At 51.1% G+C, this 25,184-nt stretch overlaps 1 protein-coding gene across 2 annotated transcripts in view; it reads left to right on the top strand.

Annotated features, from left to right (window-relative positions):
• Positions 1-734: 734 nt before the first annotated feature.
• The window catches only part of mpped1 (metallophosphoesterase domain containing 1), a 39,239-nt gene continuing 14,789 nt past the window's right edge, over positions 735-25,184 (top strand). Inside the window, exons 1-4 of one of the 2 annotated variants that reach the window (XM_035402537.1) lie at positions 735-1,269; positions 4,957-5,262; positions 7,283-7,464; positions 14,504-14,729. In XM_035402537.1, coding sequence (XP_035258428.1) covers positions 5,090-5,262; positions 7,283-7,464; positions 14,504-14,729 — 581 coding nt within the window. In that variant the 5' untranslated portion in view covers positions 735-1,269; positions 4,957-5,089. Of the gene's footprint in view, positions 1,270-4,947; positions 5,263-7,282; positions 7,465-14,503; positions 14,730-25,184 lie in introns of both variants that reach the window. The other variant, XM_035402536.1, reaches the window with a different exon arrangement.

The raw sequence follows: 25,184 nt of genomic DNA, 5'->3' as shown, positions 1-25,184 counted from the left end.
TAACGGTTCACCTGTTTTCGTAAAACACAGTTCAGAGACAAAGGCAGAATAAAATTAGCTTTCGGTTAAAGTCAGTGCGCAGGAAGAAAAAAAAAGCAATAATGTTCACTGGTAAAGAAACAGACCGTCTTAAATCCTGCAGACGTTGCGAGGTCTGGAATATTACTGGATGTACCACAATGAATGCGCAAATTCTGCAATTCACTAAATCGGTGACAGATTTCAGCCGTGCGCACATTGTAGACGTTAATTGGGCAGTGTGGGGAAGAAATGATCTTAACGCAACTGGTACAGGCAGAATTTCACTGTCTCACCCGTTGAACTGTCCTTATTGCACAGGCCTGCAACCCTAGTCCTGGAGAGCCGCTGGGTCTGCTTGTTTTTATTTATTTATGAATTAATTGTGTTTAATTTGGTTATAGCACTTAATCGAACTCTTAAACAGTTAACAATGCAGTTAATGCACCTCACCTGGTTTATTGGGTTTGATTTTTAAGGTGTAACAAACTTACAGATCTTGTGCCTCTCCGCGAACGAGGCTGACCATTCAAAACAGGTGGTCAGACCTACGGGGCAGAGTTCTCTTTAAGATTCATTCCCGCACTGAACATTTTAAACCAGGTCAGCGGGTCGTCATTACCCAGCGCAATGAATTCTACATGCATGCATTTATATCTACTGTTTATATATGCTGCACGCGCTCGAGAGCTTATGTAAAATAAAAAAAGCTTAAAAGCAAAAAAAGCTGTATGAAGAAATCATGGTCTAAAGGTATACCGAATGAATAAAAATGGAATGTAGGTTTACTACATACAGTCTTGGCTAAAAGATGAACATCAAAAACAATGCAGTGTTGCACATTCACCGCACAGAACATTAAAATATTTCGCCAATCAATGCATCAAGCAAATTCGCCCAAATAACCAACTGGTCGGTTTTTCATGGCGAGTGGGCGATCCACGAGCTGTAGGAATAGATTAAGGGGGCAATCACAGAAGGCTATGTGTTGTCGCTTGTTCCCCCCGGATTCTCTTCGCCCGGCCCTTCTGATGGGAGAGAGGTGGAAGGATCCAGAGCCGGAGCGCGAGAGGGGGGTGTTTGAGTTCCGAGCGTTAGGAGCACGCGTGTAGCGCAACGACCGAAGAGAGAGAGAGAGATAGAGAGAGAGAGAGCTGCATGAGACGCACGTGAAAGGAATCAAGTCAATTCACAAACGGCGAGATTTCTTGTCAGATCGACGCTAACGGCGCTGCTCTTCTCGGATATTAGGTAAGTATTTCCAGATGCTTCACAAATTCCAGGCTGGTATTCATCCCCATTTTCATCCATCTCCATTTACATCCTCATCTCCATCTCAGTCTCCGTCAGCATGCATATTTTTAACATTTTTCTTCATCCCTTTTAACCTCAAATCGGCTGTGTAGACAGTGATATAGAAATGCAGAATTGCTCCAGTGTCGGTGCTACTTACTATGAAGTGGCAAGCTTTTGAAGAAAATGCATGGATTTTGTTGCCCAAAAAGTGTTGAGCGAGAAGTCCGGTCCGTTTCGGACATTACCTTATGGTGAAATGCAGGAATAACTGGTGTCGAAAGACTTTGTAAAGATACTTGTTTCGGACTGTCCATTACATCTATCTGACGGCTCCCTTTAAACACTACACTTACTGTATTAAAAAATAATAATGATTATTATTATTACCTTTCATGCGGCTTCACCCAGTCAGTCACGGCTCTTTTAACAGAATATTATAGATCTGCTGGTAATATCGTTTAATGATCTTTTATGGGGGTAAAATCACCGGACAAAGAATCTTAATTTTTATATTCTGTGTTGTGAATTGCTTGCAAATACTGTTCTGCCTTTGGAAATACTGCCTTTTCATTTTTCATACTTTAAACGACGCTGATATGGCATACTTTGATAAATTATTTTACTTGTTGGAATAACATTTGAAAACTAAAAATAAAGTGTGAAAAACATAAGCAGTTATTTGCAAGTAGTGTTGGGAGGGAGTATAATCTAAAATGAAGTCATAGGTGATTTGATATTTATTATTTTCGCAGTTTAAAAGTCAAGTTCTATTTCTATTTTCAAAAATATGTCTTTGGAGTATGCATCTCTCTATGGTATGCATGCTTTCAAAAATCTCATTTGTATAACATACTCTTCAACAATATCAGTAGATAGGGTAAAATAACAGACTGGGCATGTATTGGATCACTTATTTAATTTTCAGGAGCAGCTCTGCGCCTACTGGGTCTAGTAAGAACCCATCTCTTTGTGTTTATTGCATTGATCATGCGTGTGTGTGTGTGTGTGTGTGTGTGTGTGTGGATGCAATTGTTTAGGAATAAAATTGACAGAACAAACCATTCCAAAGTAGTCTAATTTAAAATAAAAGCAAAATATGAATCTCTTTGAGAGTGGGGAGATTGAAGTCATTGTCAACGAAAGTGTTTGATTGTGTAGTGTGCTTGTGGGATTCTAAAGAAGCTTGTGAAAAGTAAAGAAGACAAATGTTATGTAATTTTTAGCCCTTTTTGATGTGTAGTTATTTACAATTGAAGTTGGAAATCCAGTTGGAACTGTTTTAATTAGATTTTTTTTTGCATGGCTGACTGTCCTGTGGAACTGTGTGTTACCTGTTAATTCTGGTTGTGAGACAGACTGCCACAGCAAGACTGCTATCATCACAGTCGGCATGGTTACGAGACTTTGGCTTAAGTCATTTTGAGAGACGTGCTCAATAAAAAAATGAACCCACGCAAGTTTTACTTAATTTTATTAAGACTATTCGTTTCACTGAGACTAGTGGCCTCACGGAACATTCCGGGTTCTGTATTTCCAGTTCCTTCTGATAGAAATGTGAAACATGAATAATTATCGAGGTTATTGTCCCAGGAGTCCTATAATATAAAAATCTGCTAAGCTTAAAAAAAAAAAATAATGAAATATAAAATAAAATGTAGGCCATCACAGCTTTCCAGGACACTTGCCACACGAAAGCGTTTGGCCATCAGGAGCATTTCACACCAGTGGCAGCCAGCTATCAGAGAGCTGGAGTTTGATTAATCCCACATACAGTCCCGTGCGTGCGCACACATGTTTATCAGTGTGCTGGGAAGATCAGTTTTTTCAGAACAGTGCTCTGACGGTTACGCTGTTTGCATTCATTCTGTCCCTCAAAGCCGAAGCAGGTGAATCTTTCTGTTCATTTGATGGAGGCGCATAGACAAAACACGGAAGAGATTCTCCACTGGCGAAGCCTCGTTTCTTTCTGTCGAAAATCATTTTTAACCTCGGGGTTGCTGCTTTTGTAAAAGATTTTCTGCTTTCAAAATGAGCACTTCTTGAATAACTTCTTTAAAAAATAAAAAACATTTTTGGATTGCAGAGAAAAGCAAGATAAGCCCAAATTTGTGCGTGGCACCTCTGTTTGGAGTGTGTTACAAGACACGGCATCAGTCCTGATAAGCAGACGGCAAATTAGTTTCTCCGGTTCATACGCCAATAAAAGTATTAATTTAGACAGGAATCAAGGTGTCCGATGAAAAGGTGTCTGCACCAGCTGTCTCCAGGACAACAGACGACTTAAAATCTCCGTCAGATTTCAGCCCTGGTTTTTTTTTTTTTACTGGAAAAATGGAAAATGTATTACAAAAAACATCCCAATTTTCATGCTTAATGAATGGCAGGGGGAGGATAAAATGAGATTTTGTGATTTTGTAAATTGCGATTCTGTAGCTTTATTGCGTTAAGCACAGTAACTGTTTTATCTGTTCTTTCTGAAGTTACACATTTCAATCTCTCTAGACTTTTGGACATCTGTCTCTTTTTTCCTGAACAATTTTCCCTCTTTTTTTTTTTCCCCCCACCACCCCCGCTAGTTTGTAATCACCGTTTGCACCTCTCGGGGGGGCTGATGTGTCCCCCACACCTGCATTCCAGGATCACTGTGTGTGAGCCAGTGAGCGTTTTACACCTGCACGTTCTCACAGTGATGGTGGCCAGCTGGTAGCCTGTTGGTTGCTGGCAAGTAGCTGGGAGGAAATAGTCTAGCTGTAGCCCAAGCAACCATGATCCTCTTAAACCCTTTATGCCTCCGGCTGTGCGCGCCCAAATCGCGTACCGCTACAGCAGAGTCCCGGCCAATGGCGCCCCGCTATTGTAGAGTCCCGGCCAATGGCGCCCCGCTACAGCAGAGTCCCGGCCAATGGCGCCCCGCTACAGCAGAGTCCCGGCCAATGGCGCCCCGCTATTGTAGAGTCCCGGCCAATGGCGCCCCGCTATTGTAGAGTCCCGGCCAATGGCATCCCGCTATTGTAGAGTCCTGGCCAATGGCACCCCGAGACTGTAGAGTCCTGGCCAATGGCACCCCGAGACTGTAGAGTCCTGACCAATGGCATCCTGTCGGCATTGTGGGCCACTGAAATTATGCAGTTAAAGCTCACAATCATAGGGTCCAGTCTGCACCCATAATGAGACACTCAGAAGCCTTCAGACATCCAAAGGGTGAGGGTCTTAGCCAATTGGATTGTCGGAGATTTGGTTTTGACAATCGCAATGCCAAGACGTTCTCATTCTCTGTCACCCTGGTTACGGTGTCACCGGTAAGAGACATGCTGGGGATCCACCCCGGCGATCGATTTCCAGGCAGTTGCGCCTTTCTCCGCCATACTGCAGCGGTCTCTGGCTGAGTCCCCCCCCCCCATTCCCGCCCCATTCCCCGAAACTCCGGAAAATTCATCAAGTCACAGAGGCGGAAATATGTCTAATGAATTCCCGGGGCTGGCAGTCGTGCGGGGATCTTCCTGAGCGAGATTAAATAAGGGCGGTCCAACGCAAACAGACTCGCTGTCAGCCTGCTCTCTGCTCCGTCTCCCCCCCCCCCCCCCCCCGCCCCCCTCCCCACACACCCTCCCCCCCCCCCTCGTCTCTCCGCAGCTCTTCCAGGTGTGTGACGGGCGAAGCGGACGGAGGAGACTGAACAGAGACATGCCCGCTACAGGCGCCGCGAGGGAGGGAGAGAGGAGGGCCAGCCAGTGAGACACGCCCGCCCCCGCCCCGCCCCGCCCCGCTCACAGCCATGGCCTTCACCCTGTCAGAGATCATGGCGGCCCGCCGGCAGCAGCAGCAGCAGCAGCAGCAGAGGGGGGGCAGAGTGACCGTGGAGGTGGACGAGTACAGCGCCAACCCCACCCAGGCCTTCACCTTCTACAACATCAACCAGGGCCGCTTCCAGCCCCCCCACGTGCACATGTAAGCACCCCCCCCCCAGTCCCGTAACCTCAGTCTTTCCATCTCTCTCTCTGTCTCTCCCTCCCTCTCTCTCTCTGTTACTCCCCACTTTATCTTTAGCTCTCTCTCTCTCCCCACTTTCCCTCTGTCTCTTCCTCCCTCTCTCTTTATCTTTGCCTGCCTCTCTCTCTCTTTCTCTCTCTTTTCTCTCTGTCTCTTCCTCCCTCTGTCTCTCTTCGTGTCTGTCTCTGTCTCTCCCTCCCTCTCTCCCTCTCTCTCTCTTTCTGTTTCTCTCTCATTCACGTGCACCAGCGTGAGTGCTCACCCCTGTCCCTCCCCGCATGTCCTCTCTCTGTCCAGAGCCCCGCTGGCTCACCTCTGTGTGTGAAGTCTCTGATCCTGCTTCAGAACGAACCTGCAATATAAACCTTCAAAGCGCTTTATTTTGAACACAGTGTACAAAAAAAAAAAAAAAAAAAAAAGAAATCTTAGTTTGTGAGCACGCCTGGATTTTGCCTCGATTTGCCTGAAGGAGCTGTGTGTGTAGCTGTCGTGCGGCGAAAATTTGAAGGGCTGTGAATAGAAAATCTCGTCCTCGTACATTTTTCCGAATCGCGGCGCCTCCCGCCTCCCAGCAAACCGGTTTCAGCGTGAGTCCGAGATTTCCAATCTAGCGGCGTTTGAAGCACAAGTCTATTGTAAGAAGAAGAAGAAGAAGAAGAAGAAAAAACTTGTTTAATATCCTTAAAAGTCCTTGAGAAGTCCTTGCGTTTTGCATTAGAGGTAAGGTGGGCTCCCTGTTCCATCTGCGAGCCCCACACCCCCCCCCCACCCCCCGCGTCACCCCCCACCCCGCCTTCCCCAGCGCGTTAGCTTTAGCCGCGTAGCGCGGTTTTTTGAACTCGCCGGATCTAAAGTGGGCCATGCTTATTCAACAGCACCGGGTCCCCCAGGACTGCAGGGGGGGGGCGTAGCTGCTCCAACCTGCCTCGCTCCCGCGGGACTGCTCTCTGACTGAGAGCTCTGAGCCCACAGTGTGGGTTACAGCGCAGTTCAGTACTGCCGCACACCACTGTTCCTCTCTTTCAGTTCAGTACTGCCGCACACCACTGTTCCCCTCTTTCAGTTCAGTACTGCCGCACACCACCGTTCCCCTCTTTCAGTTCAGTACATTACAGGCGTTTAGCAGACGCTCTTACCCAGAGCGACTTACACAACTCTTACACAGCATTTACATTGCATCCATTTATACAACTGGATGTATACCGAAGCAATGCAGGTTAAGTACCTTGCTCAAGGCTACAACGGCAGTGTCCTACCTGGGAACCGAACCTGCGACCATTAGGTTACAAGACCAGCTCCTTGCCCATTATACCACGCTGCCGCCCCAGTCCTGCCACCGTTTCCCTCCTTCAGTTCAGTACTGCTGTGCGCCACTGCGTTCTTGCTCCGTCACGTGTTCTCATGCTGAAGGAAATGTGAGGTAGGTGCTGACTGTCTGATGTGGCATGTGCATGACTCTACGGTGCTTCCATTCTAGGACCATTTGCTCCTGAATATTTATGTGTGTTAACTGGAAAAACAAATGTATTAGCACATCTACTAATTCGGATGCTTTAGTGGGCTCCTAAATAAAAAATGTTAGGATTGAGCCCTGGCTTGTCTGCGGAAAGTAGAAGCTTTTATTCACCTTCTTGTGTACATTCTGAGAAGTCCAGCACCAGTGATAAATGGGTGGGTGTCAACTCTTAATTCTCTGAAATTATTGGACCATGGGTGCACTTGGTTATGTTCTAAAACTGTCTCAAGAATGATTTGACCTTATCTGCAGTTTCCATCTGAAAAAAACCCATGTACGAAAATGCATAATTTGGCACATTGCAGGTGGATATTACTGGAAGGTACCGGTATAAGTCTGATTGCCATAGTGTAAGTACTCGCACAGTCACTTGTTAAAGAAGTTCAGGATGGTGTCCTGTATCACACACCGAATCTCGAGGGGGTGCTAGCTGTCCCTGTCTTTCCCTTTGCCGTGCCGCAGGGTGGACCCCCTGCCCCACGATGCCCCGAAGCCCCCTGGGTACACGCGCTTCGTCTGCGTCTCGGACACCCACTCCCGCACGGACGCCATCCAGATGCCCTACGGCGACGTCTTCATCCACGCCGGGGACTTCACCGAGCTCGGCCTCCCCAGCGAGGTCAAGAAGTTTAACGACTGGCTCGGTGAGTGAGCCACTGACTGACTGACTGACTGACTGACTGACTGAGTGGGTGACTGAGCGAGAGATAAGATGCACTTTATTGAACCCTGTGTGGTAGTTTGTTCTCTGCATTTGACCTATCCAAGCTACTTAGGAGCAGTGGGCAGCCACAGTGCAGCGCCCGGGGACCAACTCCCGTTATAAGGCCAGTGCCTTGGTCAAGGGTGTATACCTGACCGGACAGTCTGAGAGTGAGAGAGAGAGAGGGGCAGACCGATAGGGGAGACTTTCTGTGGTGTTTGATGTAGAGACTGCACTGTGAGCTCCATGCGGGCACTCAGGGCATCAGAGGAGATGTGTACCTGTGTCCATGTGTAGCTCTTAGAGGGCAGACGGACCGTGTGAAAGGTAACTGGGACAGTAACTGGGGTAGAGAGGTAACTGGACAGTGCCCCCCCTCGTGTATATGTGCACGTTGCAGCAGGTAAAGCACTCCGAGCCAATGGAATGAAATGCGTTTGAACCCTCACCCCCCCGCGAGCCGCCCAGGTTAGTGGACGTCCCGCACGGTCGGGAGCCCCAAACGGAGCGGGGGCCGTGGGGCCGACGGGGGCCGAGCCAAGCCCCTGTCACTCCGCATGGCGGTCCGGGAGGCGGGGGCCTCCTATTGGCAGGGCTTCCCCCGCCTGCAGCGCCCACACTCCTCCCCTCATGAATATTCAGGAGGCCTGGATTCCGCTCCTCTTGGATGCGGTTGTGTGGCTGCCTTGGATGAACAGAACACCCGGTGCTGTATATATTCATAAGAGAAAATTATGATTATTTTTTTCCCTTCCCTTTTTTGTGTTCTCACACCTGTGTTTTTTAGAACATTGGGGGGGGGGAGGGGAGGGGAGGGAGTGCAGCAGGGGAAACAGATGAACTTTTTTTTTTTTCCCTTCACGCTTCAGGAGAAGCTGCTCTGCTCTTTCTTCTGCGTCCCTCATCTACAGTTATGCATCTCCTCCTCCTCCTTCTCCTTGTTCTTCTTCTATTGTTTTGCAGCTCTTATTTTAGCGGGGGGGGGGGGGGGCCTGCTGGCTCCTGGCAGCGGCTCAGAGCTTTGTTAGCGGCGGTGCAGACTGCAGGCGATGGGAGGTGGGGGTAGGTGCGTTAGAGCCCCGCTGTGGTGGGGGGGGGGGGGGGGGGGGGGGGGGGGTTCTCCCTCGGGGTGGGGGCGGAGCATGGAGGCTCTTGGGGGGGGTACATCCAGGAGAGGGCTCTGCTACGTGCGTTTGTGAGTTTAATGTTGTAAATCCAGCCGGGGGTGTCCTGGTCTCACTGGGAATGGGGGGCGGGGGGGGGAGGGGGGGGGGGGGGGTTGGTGGCCTGGCACCTGGAGCCTCTGGCAGCATAGGCGTTCGCCATTGGAGACACCGTGCGCTGAGACGTCTATCCGATTGGTCGTCAGGAGGAAAGGGGGAGGAGCAAAGAAGGCTCCCAGGTATCTGCTGTCTCCCAAAGGCTGGGCGGTGTTCGGGGGGCCTCCACAGGCAGCGATGACCTCGCCCACGGGCGCCATCGCCCGATTTCCATCGCTAACCTCGTCGACTCCATCAGGCGCCTCGATAAGCGCGTGTTCCGCTCATCCTTTCCCAGCAGCCACCTGGTTTCCGATCCCTCGCGTCCGTTCCGCGCGCCGGGGACAGGAGAACCCGCTTCGGCTCGGCCTCCGGAATCTCCCGGCTCGCCTCTCGGCGTTTGATTAACGGGCCTGCCGCAGCGCGCCGGGACCGGCTCACGTATTCATCCACCTCTCCCTGGGCGCCATCAGTCAGCGGCATCATAATCAGCTTTCCAGAGGGCGGACCGAGCCGACCTCTCAGTGACTCCGTAAATAAACGGCACCGCCGCGATCGCCCCCCCCCCCCCCCCCCGTCTCCCGAGTAAACATCGTCCCCCGGCCTCAAAAAAGAATAAAGATATAATAATCGCGGGAGCGAAGACGCATTAGCATCAGAAAGGGAGGCGCTCCCTCCCCTTATCTCGCTGATGGGTGGGTGGAGCAGCTCTCCGGGGCTTTGGGGAGGAGCGGAGGAGAGGCTCCTGGGAGGAGCCGGGAGAAGCGGCACATACGGCCGCCGGGTCCTCTCCCGAAAATAAAGACACATGTTTCTGAACCTGCGCTCCGCTGGGGCTTGGGAACAAAAGGGCGGGCGGGGCTGTTTTTGGGGTTCTCCGCAAAATAGAAGATCCTGCACACTTACTTCTCTTCTGAATAATTGACAGTGCGTTGACCTACTGCACTCGCATGAAAACAGAGCCCTTTGCAGATGAAGGGTCTGTCAGTGTGTTTTTTCCCCTTCTTCCTGTCCTTGGCGTCTCTCGTTGACCGGCTTTTGCTCCCACTCTGAAGTGCGTGAGGCGGCGAGGCAGCGGAGCAGACCCAGCAGCCCGTGGGGTGTGTGACACCGGCGGGCTCTGGAAAGCATCTCCTCACAGTCTCCTCTGAGCGGGTGATTATTACCGTCCATGAGGGGGGGGGGGGGGCGAAATGGGGACTCCGGCTCTGAGTGGAGCACTTTTTCTGGGAAGCAGGAATCTCTGCTTATTTCTTAACCCTTTGAAGAGCAGGTTTTTTGTAATGTTTTTTTCTTCAGAATTCTAAGTCAGTGTTCTAGAACTCTGGAATCTTTCTTTCAGTTGCCAGGAGCGATTGTGTGTTCAGTTAAGAACATTCTAATGGCCCTGCTTGGTGACATACCCCCGGCCTCCCTCCCCCCACTGCCTATTGGTCATACCTGTTCATAATCCACCCCCCCCCCCCCCCGAATCTGCAGGTTTTCCCTCCCACTCCTCTCTCCTCCCCGGTTCTCCTGCGGAACTGGAGGAGCATTAAAGTTTAATGAGCGCTCTTCCCCTCTCCCGGGCGGGTCTGAAGTGGCTTTGTGTCGTGCTTTTTATCTCTGCTGTTCTGCCGTGTTTACCCGGCGACAGGGGCTCGCTGCCAAAGTCTTAATGAGAAAACCTGACGCGCTTCATAACGTTAAAAACAACAGTAAACACGGAGCCGTTTTGAGTGACGGGTTTGAGGCCGAGTTCTATTCCGTTTCTGCGCCTTCTCAGAAAACTCTCTCTGGGGTTTTTTAAAATTTTATTTTTACTGATTCTCACATTATATATTTTTTTACTGTTTGGAATGTACTTAAACATTTAATTTGGGCCGAACCAGCCGACAAGTGGTGTAACCTCATCACTCAGTCACAGACGTTCGCGTTTGTAGGGCTGGCCCCGCTGCTGTGGTCCAGCCAAAAAAAAAGAAGAAAAAATATTGGAGCGCATTACTGCACGTTTCGTGAGTGCTGTGCACTTATTTTTACGAAGTCCTCACTGTTTCAGCAGGACTGCGGTGTTCAGTGCCATTTCGGGTGAACATTACTGCTGTGTTCAGCGCTGTTAACACTGTGATCCCGACTGTGGTGTTCAGCAGCGTGAGCTGTTCCTCATCGGACGTCGTTTTCAGTTTGCGTGAGGAAATCTGCCATGTCTGACTGCACACTGGGATTAGACTAAGCAGCGACCCGATGCATCGGAATCCCAGTTGGTTTCATTTTTTGATGCATCAACTCCTGGAGAGTCTGAACTGAGATTAGGGTTTGATCTGTAGTTGCCTTGGTGGGTTTAATGGTGCCGGCCGCCGCCCTGTGTTCCTGTGGTTCTGGGGGTGGGGGGCGTGTGATGGAGGAGCGGACAGGAGGGCTGCCGTGGCGACGGCGTGTTTACTGTAAACCTCGCTCGCGCAGAGAGGGAGAGAGAGAGAGAGAGAGAGAGAGAGAGAGAGAGATGGGGACCACCTACCAGGCTGGAAATGAGAGCGGATTTCGCGCTAAGCGCTGTTTACGCTCCCGTCCCCCACGCCGCCGTGACGCGCGCCTGCGTCCTGAGCGCGTGGGTGGCATCAGGCAGCGGATGAGCACGAGGCGTTCGCGGACATTTGAGCAAATCTCTCTCTCTCTCTCTCCCCCTGTGTCTGTCTCTCTCTCTCTCTCTGTCTCTCTCTCCCTTTCTCCGTGTCTCTGTCTCTCTCCATCTCTCTCTCTCCCTTTCACTCCCTTTTTCCTTTTTGAATTTTTCCCCATCAGTGTGGTGCGTATCCTTATGTATCCTTGTATTTTTTTTGTGTGTGTCGATGACAACTTTTAATCTGAAGTTTTTGTCCTGGCAAACTGCACTCCTCCCCTTCTGTGAGTATTCTGTAGAGGCGGGGCCATATGTTGAGGGAGCAGTGGCGTTTCCTTTGCAGGGACGCAGGGCTGCCCTGCTGTTGCCTGTGAGCGTCAGGGTGGCGGCCAGTATTCAGCGGCAGGTGTGCAGCGGGGGGGGGGGGGGGGGGGCTTTTCTGAGTGGGTGGGCGCGTGCGGCACACGCTGGGGGGGGGGAGAGCAGGCCCTCTGACACGCCCGAGGGGCGGAGCCTCCAGCCACACAGTCCAGTAATCCCCTTCAGAAGCGCCGGGGGACCACCCGCGAGAGCGGGAACAATGGCTTCAGGGGAGCCGGGACCTTCCGGAAGGGGACCCTAAGCCCTCTCTCCCCCCCCCACCCCCACCCCCACCAAACTGTCCTGGCTCCTGTGTGAGAGTGGGAATTCTGGGATCTCTGTTGTGTGTTCACGTCTTTTCAGCCAAAGAGAATAACACCGATCAATAGTACAGCCCGGTCATGTTTTAAAACGCATTTTTCGGGCCCAACATCATATCCATCTTCAGGTAAATTATTATTGTTTTCTTAGATTCTGTTATGCGGCGCAGGGGAGCGACGGTCCTCCCTACACAAAGGCACTTACGTTCCTTTCTTTGTTTCTGCTTTGATTTTATTTAATTGCTTTCTTTTGAGCTGAGGGGGGAAAAAAAACATAATTTGTGCTGTGGGTTGATTTGGACTAAAACTGAAACTCTTGGTTACATTAAAGCAGCTTTTTGAAACAAAGGACAAAAGCCTGCGAGAGACGGTAGCTCATAACTACAGCAATGCACTGCCACTTGCAAGTCCAGATTAGTCTTTGAGCGCTGGGGGGGGGGCTAAGGGGGGGCTTGTCTTTCTCACACACTAAAGGCATATTTTTTCATCAGTTTCCCTCAGTTTTCATCTCTTTGTGCGCGTTTGATTGAGCACTCCCGACGACTTTTTATTTTTCGATTCGCTTTGTGTTCTTCAACGGGGACGATTTAATTGAGAAGTCCCGTCCATCTCTGCAGCGCCTCGATCCTTTTGAAGAACGGCGGCTTGCGGTTAAAGGAAGAGAAGCATTCATAACGCGCTAATAAAATAACCTAAACGTAACCGTGACAATGAATGATTTCCCTTTTTCTGCTGTGATGCTAATTGTGTGGGTTTTCCACACTTTGGTATCTGGCTAATCGTTTTAATATGGCCTTTCTCATGATATGGCCTTTCTCATGATCCCTCATGGTTTCTCTGTTCTGGAATGTATGTGTATGGTGGTCTGTAGCTCTGCTCTGGAGTGCATGTGTATGGTGGTCTGTAGCTCTGCTCTGGAGTGCATGTGTATGGTGGTCTGTAGCTCTGCTCTGGAGTGCATGTGTATGGTGGTCTGTAGCTCTGCTCTGGAGTGCATGTGTATGGTGGTCTGTAGCTCTGCTCTGGAGTGCATGTGTATGGTGGTCTGTAGCTCTGCTCTGGAATGCATGTTTATGGTGGTCTGTAGCTCTGTTCTGGAATGCATGTGTATGGTGGTCTGTTTCTCTGCTCTGGAATGCATGTGTATGGTGGTCTGTAGCTCTGTTCTGGAGAGACTGGTTTACAGCAGCCTGGTTTACCAGCCCTGGTATGCCCTTGCGTCGTGATGTTCTGTTACAATGTTCCATCTCAGTACTCAGCATTTCCTTATTGCGCATTATATTGCTCAGCAGCCAATTTCATATAAAATAAATCTGCTATGAAAATGAATCATTCCCTCTGTGGAATTATGACGAGAGCTTGACTACTCCCCATGAAATGAACGTGGTTCCGAACACGACTCCACCGTGAATTACAGCACTGCTCAGTGTGTCTGTCAGCATTGTGCCCTACGGTTGGCAAGGTGACATTTTCGGCTCACGTTAAGACCGTAACGGTGACATAAAAAAAGTAATATGAGTTGCTTCTGCGTTTCCAGCCTACATTATCTCAAGGTGATTGGCTCCTGTCCTGTGAGGCAAAAGGCTTTGACTAAGAATGTAGGGCATCACGTCTTTCTCTGACTTGAGGAAGATGACTGTAAGGATTCACTGAGTAGTGTAATAGAATACCTTTTTTCTTTTTTACAGAATTAAATACGTCCATGCGTGTTTTCCTTGACAACAGCACAAATAGTTCTTTGAACTGATTGTCCAAAGACTAAAAAAAAAAAAAACATTTTCTTAATTGTTCCCTTCTCTTGGTGCTCATTCTGTGGAAGCACGTTTAAAAACAAGACCATTAAATAGTTCTCATGCATTTGTATTTATTTTCCTCAAGGACAGATTGACCCGTTTCTCCTCTGTGGTCACGCACAAACATTTGAGTGACTGCCAGCGATGACACGCATCTCTAAATACATTCGTTTTGATTAAGATTCTGCTGGTAAAAGTGAAATAAAGCGCCAAGGGAGTTATAAGGTTGTCAAAAGGACGTGAAATATGACCTCGCATTACTTTCAAACAAATTCATCTTGGGCAGACATCGTTTGCTCAAGAAGTTAAAAAAGAAAAAAAAAAAAGATTAAGAAACGGCCTGCATTTCTTCTGCTCTACGCAACGTGAGCATAAGTGGAACAATCGATCAAGTGTTCAGAGATTTTCGATGGAAATAGTATAACATTAAAAAAAATAAATAAAAACAAAAATACTGATTTTAAGTTTTGCACCAGAGCCTGGGTTATGTTTGTGTTGTTATTTGTCCTGGAGCTCTCCTGCTTGGAATCTCAAGATGTCCGCCAGAGTTCCCCGTGGACTGTCTCACCCGCTCTAAACGTCTCTGCCCCCCGTGCCCTGTCTCACCCGCTCTAAACCTCTCTGCCCCCCATGCCCATCCTTCTTTCAGGCACCCTGCCCTACGAGATAAAGATCGTGATCGCGGGGAACCACGAGCTGACCTTCGACCAGGAGTTCATGGCCGACCTGATCAAGCAGGACTTCTACTACTTCCCGTCGGCCTCCAAGCTGAAGCCGGAGAACTACGAGAACGTGCAGTCCCTCCTGACCAACTGCATCTACCTGCAGGACTCCGAGGTGACCGTGCGGGGCCTGCGCATCTACGGGTCGCCATGGTGAGTAGTGTACCCCCCCCCCCCCCCCTTACCTTCCAGAGAGAGGGTGACGTACCTGTCTCTGCAGCTCTGCTTGAGCTGTGCAAAAAACAAACAATGGGAACACGGTGTGTTTAAACACAATGCGCGTGTGCACAAACACACACACCCACACACACACACAGGCAGACGCCACCCACAGTCACGTTGTTTCTTTTTTCCCGGTTGAGTCCTGGAATCGGTGTTGAGCTGATGTGCGTTCCACAGCGCAGACATGCTGAAGGCGACTGGTTAGCATTGTTAGCAGGGGTTTTCTGCAAAAAAAAGGCCAGTGTCATCCCACGAATGGCACAATCCTGCGTAATACTGCTTTCTGGCATAAGCCCCATTCACACTTATCACGTGATAACTATACCCCTAACGATAACTTTCTTCGTGTCCGCACCTTAAAACTTCCTATCGTTCAACTTCCCCCCTCAGTAAGCCCCGATGTTATGCGCTCTCGCTGACAAAGAGAAGGAGCGCTGTTCTACAGAAGATTCAGAGAACAGATGAATGGCGTCTGCCCAGTGTGCGCCCGCCGGAACATTCCGGAGCTTTCTAGCAATCACGGAACCCTCGCCGTGCTGCGGAATACTGTGTATAGCCTAATGTTCTAAATGAAAAGCTTTTAGAATGTCCCCTGTGCCAATGCAAATTCGATTTAGGCGATGAGTAATTTGAGTTTTTTTTTTTTTTTTTTTTTTTTTTGGTCTGTACTTCTGGTGCTTCAAACCAACATATTGTAATTTGACCTCTTTGTAATATTTAGCATCACTTCATTCAGCGACTGGGCCGAAGTGTGTACAGATGAAGAAGAGGACATCTTCATTAGGACATAGTATTACTGTTGATGGAGAAGTTGTCATTAGCTAGTACTGGACTGGAGCATTTTGGGCTAGCGTAGACTAGAGCATTTTGGGCTAGCACAGACTGGAGCATTTTGGGCTAGCGTAGACTTCAGTATTTTGGGCTAGCATAGACTGCAGTATTTTGGGCTAGCGTAGACTTCAGTATTTTGGGCTAGCATAGACTGGAGCATTTTGGGTTAGCATAGACTGTAGTATTTTGGGCTAGCACAGACTGCAGTATTTTGGGCTAGCATAGACTGGAGCATTTTGGGCTAGCACAGACTGCAGTATTTTGGGCTAGCATAGCCCATGCTAGCGCTGACGCGCTGTAATTCACCAGGGCTGAAGGCTTGGTATCTGGGAGGTATCTGTAGCTCAGTGCTCAGGCTCAATGGCGGCGTGCTGCTGGGGCCGAGGGCCCGTGGTGCCGCTCTGTGCCCAAGGGGTGGGCTTTCATCATCCTGGAGAACTCCAGCTGGAAGCCTTGTTTCTTTTTCGGGGGGGGTTTTGGACGGTTATTCCTCTGTCTGTCGGTCCTCCCCACATGTCGCTGGCTCGGGAGCGGGTTCCGCCGGTGGCGTCCTCCCCCCCCTTCCCCCACCCCCCCCCCCATCTCTAATCTCCATCAGGAAACGGTGGGACGGAGCCGCTAAAAATCTGGTCTCCATGGTGATTTTGCGTTCGCGGAAACGAGCTGGATTTATGGAGCGGAGCCCGCGGCGCCTCAGGGGCGCTGGCGTTTCCGCGGCGACTCTCGCCCGCGTCGGCTGGAAGCGGGAAGTGCGACTCGCTCGCGCAGTCCCCCCCCCCCCCCCCACACCCCCACCCCCCTGCCCCTCTCCTCTTCCCTCCTTCCACCCGTCCGTGCGTCTCTCCGCGGACAAGTGCGATAAGAGGCCCAGCGTGGCGCTCTTCTCCCTTTGTGATCAGCCGCACTGATCAGCCTCAACCAGATTTTACTTCCCCCACCCCACCCCACCCCCGTCCCCCCGGTCCCACACTCCCTCCCTCCCTCTCTCCCTCCCTCCCACACCTCACTTTGCCCACCTAAATTACATCCTGGCATCCTCCGCGTTTCCCCCCCAAATCGTACCGATTTGTCATTTTCTGAAATGGGGGGGGGGATTGAGAGGAAGACTCAGGGGGGTGGGAGCCGGGGGGGAGGGGAGGGGAGGGGATGGGGGCGTGGGTTTTTTTTTGTTTTTTTTCCCTCCGTTGCCGACGGTAACGCTACTTTACAAGTAATTTGTCATGAGCGCATCACAGCCTCACCGCAGCGCCATAAAGCAGGCGCCGGAGAGAGAGAGCGGTGCGCGGCGACAACAACAACAAAAAGGAAAAAAGGAGGAAGAAGGAGGAAAAAGGAGAGGCTAATTCTTGTGTAGGAGGCGATGGGGCTCGACAGAAGTTGTCCTTTCAGAAGCTCGAGGCGGCAGCAAGGCGCAGCGTACAGAGAGAAGCGGGAGACGACAAAAAAGAACGAGGGAGCAAAAGGGCGGAACAGGAGAAACGTTAGCCGTTCGCCGGACCGTCCTGAACCGCCGTTCGCCGTCCTTCTACCGGCCACACCCCTGTGTGATGCAGGGGGGAAAGGGGAGGGGGGTTTGGGGTGCCTTGTAGTTATGGGGGATCAGTTGTAGTTAAGTGCGGATTAGTTATGGGGGGGAGGGGGGATCAGTGCATTTTAGGATAACGCTGTCATGCTTGGCCTCATCTTGGCCTCGTCCTGCATTCGCACCCCCGCACGTGGCAGTTGGCGCCCGGTGAGCGCGGGCTGTCGGGCCGCTCGTTAGCCCCTCTGATTACGCGGAGCGAGGTTAACGAGCGCCAGAGAGAGAGAGAGAGAGAGAGAGGGAGGGAGAGGGAGAGAGAGAGAGAGAGAGAGAGAGAGAGAGGGAGAGAGGGGGAGAGAGAGAGAGCGAGAGACTGAGAGGGAGAGGGAGAGGGAGAGGGAGAGAGGGGGAGAAGGAGGGAGAGGAGAGAGAGAGAGAGACGATTTAGCCGCGCCTTTGCTCCCGGCTCGCGGCAGGACTGCCGCTGTAACCGCCATTACCACCGCGTACCGAAGAGCGCCACAAGCCCGTTTTACACCCCATCTGGGGACCAGACCCTTCTGCGTAAGCTTCCCTCGTTACAGGACCCATCTCAAGAGGTCGTTTTTTTATCTTGCTAAATAAAATTGTGCGTGAATAATGATTATGGAGTATCGTTGCACCCCCCCCCTCACATTGCGCTCGTTATGTGTCCAACTTGTAAGTTCACAAGTCTCGGCATTCGCTGATCCGCATTTAATCAAAAAAAATAAAAATAAATAATGATTAACTTCCATAAATGTTGAGAATGAATGACTCTGAAAGCCATCTTGTCTGCTAAATGATCCTAATACAGTTTATTGTCTTAAAGACAGAGACGGAAGTTTGGGTGGGTGCGGTGCGTGTGGAGGGTTGAGTGTTTGGGGGGCCACAATTTTTTTTTTTAAATTCAAGTGGTAGAAATGGCACAGTCTTACTCCGCGTGGAATCATTAGCAAGCGAGATGTAAAGGACTTCTTAATTATATTTTTTAATTATTGAGGATTTGCTTCTCTTCTGTTGTGGCCTAATTAAAACTCATCATCAAAAAAGAAATCTGTCTTCTCTCTCTCTCTCTACTTTCCCAGTTTTCATAAGAATACCTGCACCCACAGTTTCTCTTCCTCTACACCGCTGCGGAGAAAAAAAGAGGAGCGTCTGTTCGCCCTGTTTGTCTGTTCGAGAGAGGGAATATTGGATTTAAGGGGGGACTTTTAATGAATTCCGCAACGAGGCGGGGGCAAACCAAAACCCCCGCGTCCCCCCCTTCACCGTATTTTTAATTAACGTCTTTGACGCGCGGCGGGTTTTTTTTCGGAAGAATAATTCCGCGGTTTTTATGTAGCGACTGCGCGGAGAGGCTAAGTCAGGTCGCCTGCCTTGACGGGCGGCTCGCCGAGGCTCCATTAAGCACATTAGCGGCCTGCCAGCGCCGCCCCCCCAGTCCCTGCGCCGGAGACGCTTGTCACCGGTGCATTCTGGGATTTGTAGTATCGTGTGTCTGCGTCTCTGTCCTGCATCCGAGGGCGCCCGAGCCGGGTAATTCGCCCGGCTCTCCTGCGAGCCGCCTCTCGCGCTTCCCGCTAACGCCGCCGCGCCTGTCAGACGTAGCGAGCGCCGCGACTCGCCGTCTTCAGCAGCTGACGGGCGAGAGGCAGGCCCCCGAGGCCTGGTGAAGAGACGAAAAATAAATTTCAAAAAAAAAAAACTGGTTCAGGGACCTGACCACCTCTCTGGGACTTTTTGGGGGGCCTGCCTAACGGAACGTCCTCAGGTTAATGGTCACCCTCCGACAACGGCGGCGGTGGCGAACTCTCCACAGCGAGAATCGCAGAGCGCGTGTCAGTGGGAAAAGCCTGGAAACAGTTCCAATTACCACGGGCTCAACCAGAGTCTTCGCACCGGTGTCTCTCCCTCTCTCCTCCTCGTTTTTTTTTTTCCTTCTTCCACATCTCCTGTTTTTCCGTCTCCCTTTTTTTTTTCTTCCCCCCCCCCCCCATCTCTCTTTTTTTCTTTTTTTTTTTCTTCCTTTCTTAAGTGCTGCCAATTACCCGAGCCCCGGCAGAGGCTGAATGTGCAGTGATGGAAATGCGTTTGTAGGTGGGCGAAATGGAACGTGGAGAAGAAGGCGCTTTGCATGACGCCCCCTCCCCACCCCCCTTGGGCTTCGCTTTAAATTACCTGTGAAATGGCCCCCAGGGGCCGCTGTGTTCCCCACTCTCTCTTTCTTTCTCTTTCTGTCTGTCTGTCTCTTTCTTTCGCTCTCCTCCTCTCTCCGTGCCTCTCTCTGTCTTGCTGTCATTCTCACTCTCCCTCTCTCTCCATCTGTGTCTGTCTCTTTGTCTGTATCTCTCTCTCCCTCTCTCTCTGTCTCTGTGTCTCTCTCTCTCAGAGGACAGAGGATGCCTGCTCCAGGGCGTTCTCTTGTAGTTTTGTTCACAGGCGTAGGGTTTGCCGTGCGGCGCGTGAGTCAGAACCCAGCCCTGGCCGCCGTACGCCACGCGCTTCCGCGTTTGATAGCGCTCATTCCTTTGCCTCAGATTCCCAGGAGACCCCTGCAGCAGGCCCAGAATGCTTTTTGTTAACGGCGTGCGGACCGACGTGAGGAGGAGGAGTACTGGCTATAGAGTCTTCCCCACTTGAGGAGGTCATGGGAAACAATGCACCGAGCCACAGGAGGAGCTCTGAGCTACAATGGATCGCAGAGGAGGCAGCCGATTGGCTGCTCGCCACAGTGACCTCAGGCCAGGGCCCTCGGACCTGGTCAGCTGGTTCCATCTGACCAATCACGTCATCCTTACCAGGATGTACTCCGAGGTGACCATTAACCATAATGGCAGAATATTTCTAATGAAGAAAAGTCCTCCTCCTGCAAAGACCCAAGATTTATTGTTTGGGCACAGCCCCGCCCCTCCCTCCCTATTGGTGCATATTTCGTGTCAGTTTTCTCGAGGCCCGGCGTCAAAAAGTACCCATGGCGACAAAGCGCTTCACGGGTTAAAAGCTGGAGACGTCATATAGCGCCAGGCTTTTCAGAGAACTTTAAAATAATTTGAGTCTCCTGGGGTTTTACACATTCTAATTTCCAACTAAATGGGACATCTGTTTGAGAAAGGGAAGATTTGCCACGGTTGCCAAGGCAACTATCATTCTGTAGGAGGGGGAAAAAAAAAAGGTTTTCCGCGGCTTTATGGACGGAATTAGACAGGATTTAGCGCTGGGAGTCGCCGGTGGTCATGCAGGATCCTCTTCCTCCTCGGTCTTCCTGACCTGTAGTGACATCAGAATTTGGGGATGAGGTCAGATTGAAGGGGTCCTCTTGGAGCAGCCGCCAGGTAGAAGAGGGGGTTGCAAAATTTGAAAAACTCCTCGAACGGAAGCATCAAAATGTCCTTTAGGTCTTTGAAATAATGAGTTTCCCGTTTAGGATAACTGGCCATCATTTGTTCTGCTTGGGTGCATTTGGACAGACGTGTGTGTGTGTGTGTGTGTGTGTGTGTGTGTGTGTGTGTGTGTTCTTTCATTTAAGCTAATTAATGGCTCATTTACTTTACTCTTGAAGACTGGGCCACTCTGCAAGTGTTGCATAGTTTTAATAGTTATTATTAGCCTAAGCATTATGACACTTTCAGCACTTCCTTCCTACCCGTCTCTCTCTGTCTGTCTTTGTCTCTCCCTCTCTCTGTGTCTCTCTCCATCTCCCTCTCTCCGTCTCTTTCTCCCTCCTTCTCTCTCTCTCTGTCTCTCTTCCATCTCCCTCTCCCTTCCTCTCTCCATCTCTCCCACCCTCCCTCTCTCTCTCCCCCTCTCTCTCTCTCTCCCCCTCTCCCTCTCTCTTTCACTCCCTTTCTCTCCCTCCCTCTCTCTCCCTCTCTCTTTCTCTCCCCCTCTCTCTCTCCCTCTCTCCCTCCCTCTCTCTTTGTCAGGGCTGGCTCACACCTCCCTCCCCCAGGCAGGCCTCACAGTGCTTCAGGCAGTGCCATATGACGCAGGCCTGGTACAGGCTGCCTGCACCTGCTCCAAAACGCCACATTTGTCAGAAGGCCCTGGCTCCCGCACTCCACACCCCCCCACCCCTCCCCACTCCCCTCCCCACACACACCTCCTGCATGGGGCGGGGGGGGACATGGCACTGGTGCCCGTGGGACCGCTGAGACTCTGGGCACAGGATTCACCCGCACTCTTTTTCTCTCTCCGCCCCTCTCTCTCTCTCTCCCTCTTTCTCTCACGCAGACGCTCTCTCTTTTCCCCCTCTTCTCTTCCTCTCTTCCTGGTCTCGAGAGCTCTCCCTCCCTTCCCCGCTGCGGCTCCAGCCCGGTGGCGGCGGTTTCGTTGTCGAGCGCTCGCGCGGCGCGGTTCCCCCGGACGCCGGCGCGTCTCTCCGGCGTGCCGCCGACGCGTTCGCGGCGTTCCCGCGGCCACGCTTCCCGAGCGCGTCCTCCGGTGGGAGCTCATTATCGCTCCGCGCGACGCCTCCCTCCCTCCCTCCCTCACTCCGCGGCCCGCCGCACGCTCGCTCGCTCGCTCTCTCATCCTCGCTCTCCAGAGCCGCCGATCCGCGCAGGAAGCAGGCTTTTGTTCGGCTACCCCCCCCACCCCCGATGCGTAGCTCTGCACCCACAGGGCCGAGCGGACTTTACCCGCTTCGTTAACGTCCTGCAGGGGGGTGTCCTTTTGGTAGGGGGGACTCAACCCCCCCTACTCCCCCAGACCATTCTAAGAACTTGGCCCTACTCTTTTTTTGTCAAAAACGTACCGATAACCAAACTCTTTAAAGGTCCAGGGAACTGGATTCATATGTTCCCCAAAGGTGAAAATTGACCGTCGTCTTAATATTTCTGTTTTAAACCCAGTTACAACCATTAAACTGTAATTACCATTGCTAGATTATAGTGACCTGTTCAGCAGACTTAGTGGGCAAGTGTCCTGCGCTCATTGACATTCATGTCCGTAAGACGCGTCACATGCAAGCCATTCCTCTTCACTGGCTAGGTTAGAGCCGATTTGAGCAGACTGTCCCGTGCAGTGACCTTGTTCTGCCAGACTAAACGAACGAAAGCGACAATAACTGGGCTTTATCATCGTAGGTCGTGTCAACGTGTGATAACGTTGTGAGACTGAGCTACTGTACGCTAACATTAGACTCTACAGCAGTCTGAGACTCCGGACATTACACCCGAATAAAGAAAGTCTTTGACTCCACATTTCTATTTAAAAAAGAATCATTTAAAAATATTTCTTGGCCCTTTGTGAATGCAAAGATGGTATTTAAATAACACACCATTAAAGATTTCAGTTTCCTGGACCTTTCACATGAACTTCCTGAGTCTGGGCTGTTCTTCTTCCTCTGTTTCCTGCCTGGTCTCATCCCCCCCCCCCCAACAGCACCCTGGATCAAAGCGATGTTCTGCTCCCCCACAAACATCCCCGCAAATCTCCGCGTAAGACTGAAATCATACCCTGCCAAACGCAAAGAGAGAGAAAGAAAGAAATAAATAAAATAAATGCGCAGGAAGCCAATGAAAATGGAGGGAGAGAGAGACAGGGAGACAGAAGAAGAAGGGAGATGAGTGTGTCTCTTCTGCCATCAAACTTCATTACAGCATGTCAGCAGCCAGAGAGAGCTGACAGAGGAAGTGTTCACATAGGGAGACGAGGAGATTTATTCATGTGTCTCCACCATCTCCTCACGAAGCTTCTCTCTCCCTCTCCGCTTCCGGAGCCTTCCGGCGCATGGGGTAAACCTCTCTCCCTCCCTCCCTCCCCCCCTCCTTTTTTAATTATCATTTCTTTATCGAAACATGTGAAACGGGGAAAGGGAGGGGGGGGCTGGGGACTGAGACCCGTCTTAGAGGGGGAGGGGGGTTGACAGTGTTTCACTGGGAATTGTGGGTAATGGCGGTGGAGGCGGGGCGGATTACTCGCCCCGTGGCCCTGGGTGGCCCAGGAGGAGCGGTGGGAGGTGTCACTTGACTCCCTTGTGGGTGAACGTCAATCAACTTTTTAAATTCTGTAAACTTGAGCATCTGAAGGAGTACGGACCGGAATCGGACACTCGCTTAAATTCTGCCCGCCTTTAAATTCTGCGATGGCGCTCGGCTGTTTGTGTAGCGAGCAAACCTTATGTTTACAGCTCAGCACCTGGCAGGGGACGTTTGTATCAGTGTGCCGACTGTCATGGGTGTTTTGCACTTCAGTAGTTTGACACGCATTAAAATGGGAGAAAGAACTGAAGTTGCGCTATCCACTGCATCACACAGTCTTGCCCCATCCACACTCTTTACATTCTACTACTATTACTACTACTAATACTAATATTACTACAACTGCTACTTCTACTGCTGCTACTATTACTATTTCAACTACAACTAATACTACTACCACCACCAATAGAAATGACAGAAATATTAATTCAATTGTATCATATATTGTTCTGCTAAAATATAGCAGTGCAGTTGTAATTATTCTTCATGCATATAAGAATGAAAAGGTTTAAGTGAATGTGTCTTCAGTAAAGTTTACCCATAATGCTTTGTGGTATATTTTGCGGGAGTTGCTTGGGAATCCCCTGAGATCCTAATCAGCTTTTAGAGCTGAATTCTGACAGGGAAACGGCTCATCGACGAAGTGAGCGTTTGTGGCAGTCAGCCTGCGCCTGAACAGCTGTGTGCAGATTGATGCTCTTTTCTAATGAAGGAGGCGGCCATTTTGCCATGTTTTCCCCGTGTAACAAACCCTCCACCTCCCCCCCCCCACCCCCGTTTCCCAGCCCCTCCCCATCCTGAACGCGCGGATGAGTAAGCGCCGCGCCGGTGCGTTAGCGAGCGCGTCCGGGGAACGGGGGGAACGCGACGCTTCCGATCAGTACGGAAGCTCGCCGCGGCTCTGCCTCGTAGCCTGAATCTGAGTGAAAAACAGCACGCGTCTGCCCCCCCCCCCCCCCCCCCCTCGCGAGCGCAGGTGCGCGGGTTTAGGACTCGGGCCGTCCGCTCGCGCGGGATCCTTAATCCCCCCCGCGCGCGCGCTCGAGCGTTTAGCGTCCCGCTGCGCGCCCGCCCGCCTCAATTAAATAATTAAGGCGCTCGCCGGGAGCGGCGCTTCAGAAGCGGGAAGCGCTCCTCGGGTCAGATTCCCGCCGTGGATTTCCCATGAGGCCGTGCGCTGTACTTCCCCCCTCAAGTCAACTGAAAATGATTTGTGTTTCTTTTTTTTAAATTTTATTTAATTTTTTTTTTTTACTCTTTTTTTCCCCCACCGATGAAGCGATGGGACAGCAGGTTGCTAAGCTGGGCGGCTTGATTCTAATGTGATTGTTCACCTACCGGGTAGCAGCGCATCATGTCCTTCTCAGACCGGACTAGTCGAGCTCAGAGCCGAGGTGGCCGTGCCGTGATCGTGTGCGTGGTTTGAGGGAGCGCTAGGCATTTTGGAGTTGATTAGTTTTGCCTGGGTCACTGATGTGCGTGGCTTTTATTTTGTTGTTCCTGCGTGTGTGCAGACACATCAAAGACTTCAGTTATGTCGGCACAAAAGCAGATCACTAAGTCACGGCTCACAGATCCTTTTCTCTTCTTCACAGCTCAAAGGGTTTTCTATAGGACGCACGCACACACACGCGCACACACACAGACACACACGCACACACGCACACACGCACACACGCACACACACACACGCACACACACACACACGCGCACACACACACACAGACACACGCACACACACGCACACACACGCACACACACACACACACACACACCATAGCACGCTGATATTGCAGCGGTTCCTCCTTAAAGGATAGCTCTCTGGGTCTCGGCTGTGTGAGCAGTAAGTGGGCGTGTAGCAGGCGTATCTCGCTGAGCCTGGGATGCGGTCTGTGCCCCGGTGATTTAAAGGCTGCCTAGAGCGACCGCGGCTAACCGCGCGGCCCAGTCTCCGGCGAAGCGCGTGTTCTCGTGCGTTAGGAGCGCGCGCGATCTGCGGGTAGCGAGCCACGCCGCCCTGTCGTTCCAAAC

This window comes from Anguilla anguilla, chromosome 19, assembly GCF_013347855.1.
Source record: "Anguilla anguilla isolate fAngAng1 chromosome 19, fAngAng1.pri, whole genome shotgun sequence".
NCBI classification, from domain to species: domain Eukaryota; kingdom Metazoa; phylum Chordata; class Actinopteri; order Anguilliformes; family Anguillidae; genus Anguilla; species Anguilla anguilla.
The sequence above is the reverse complement of the archived record's forward strand: the minus strand, read 5'-3'. Positions and strand labels throughout refer to the sequence as shown.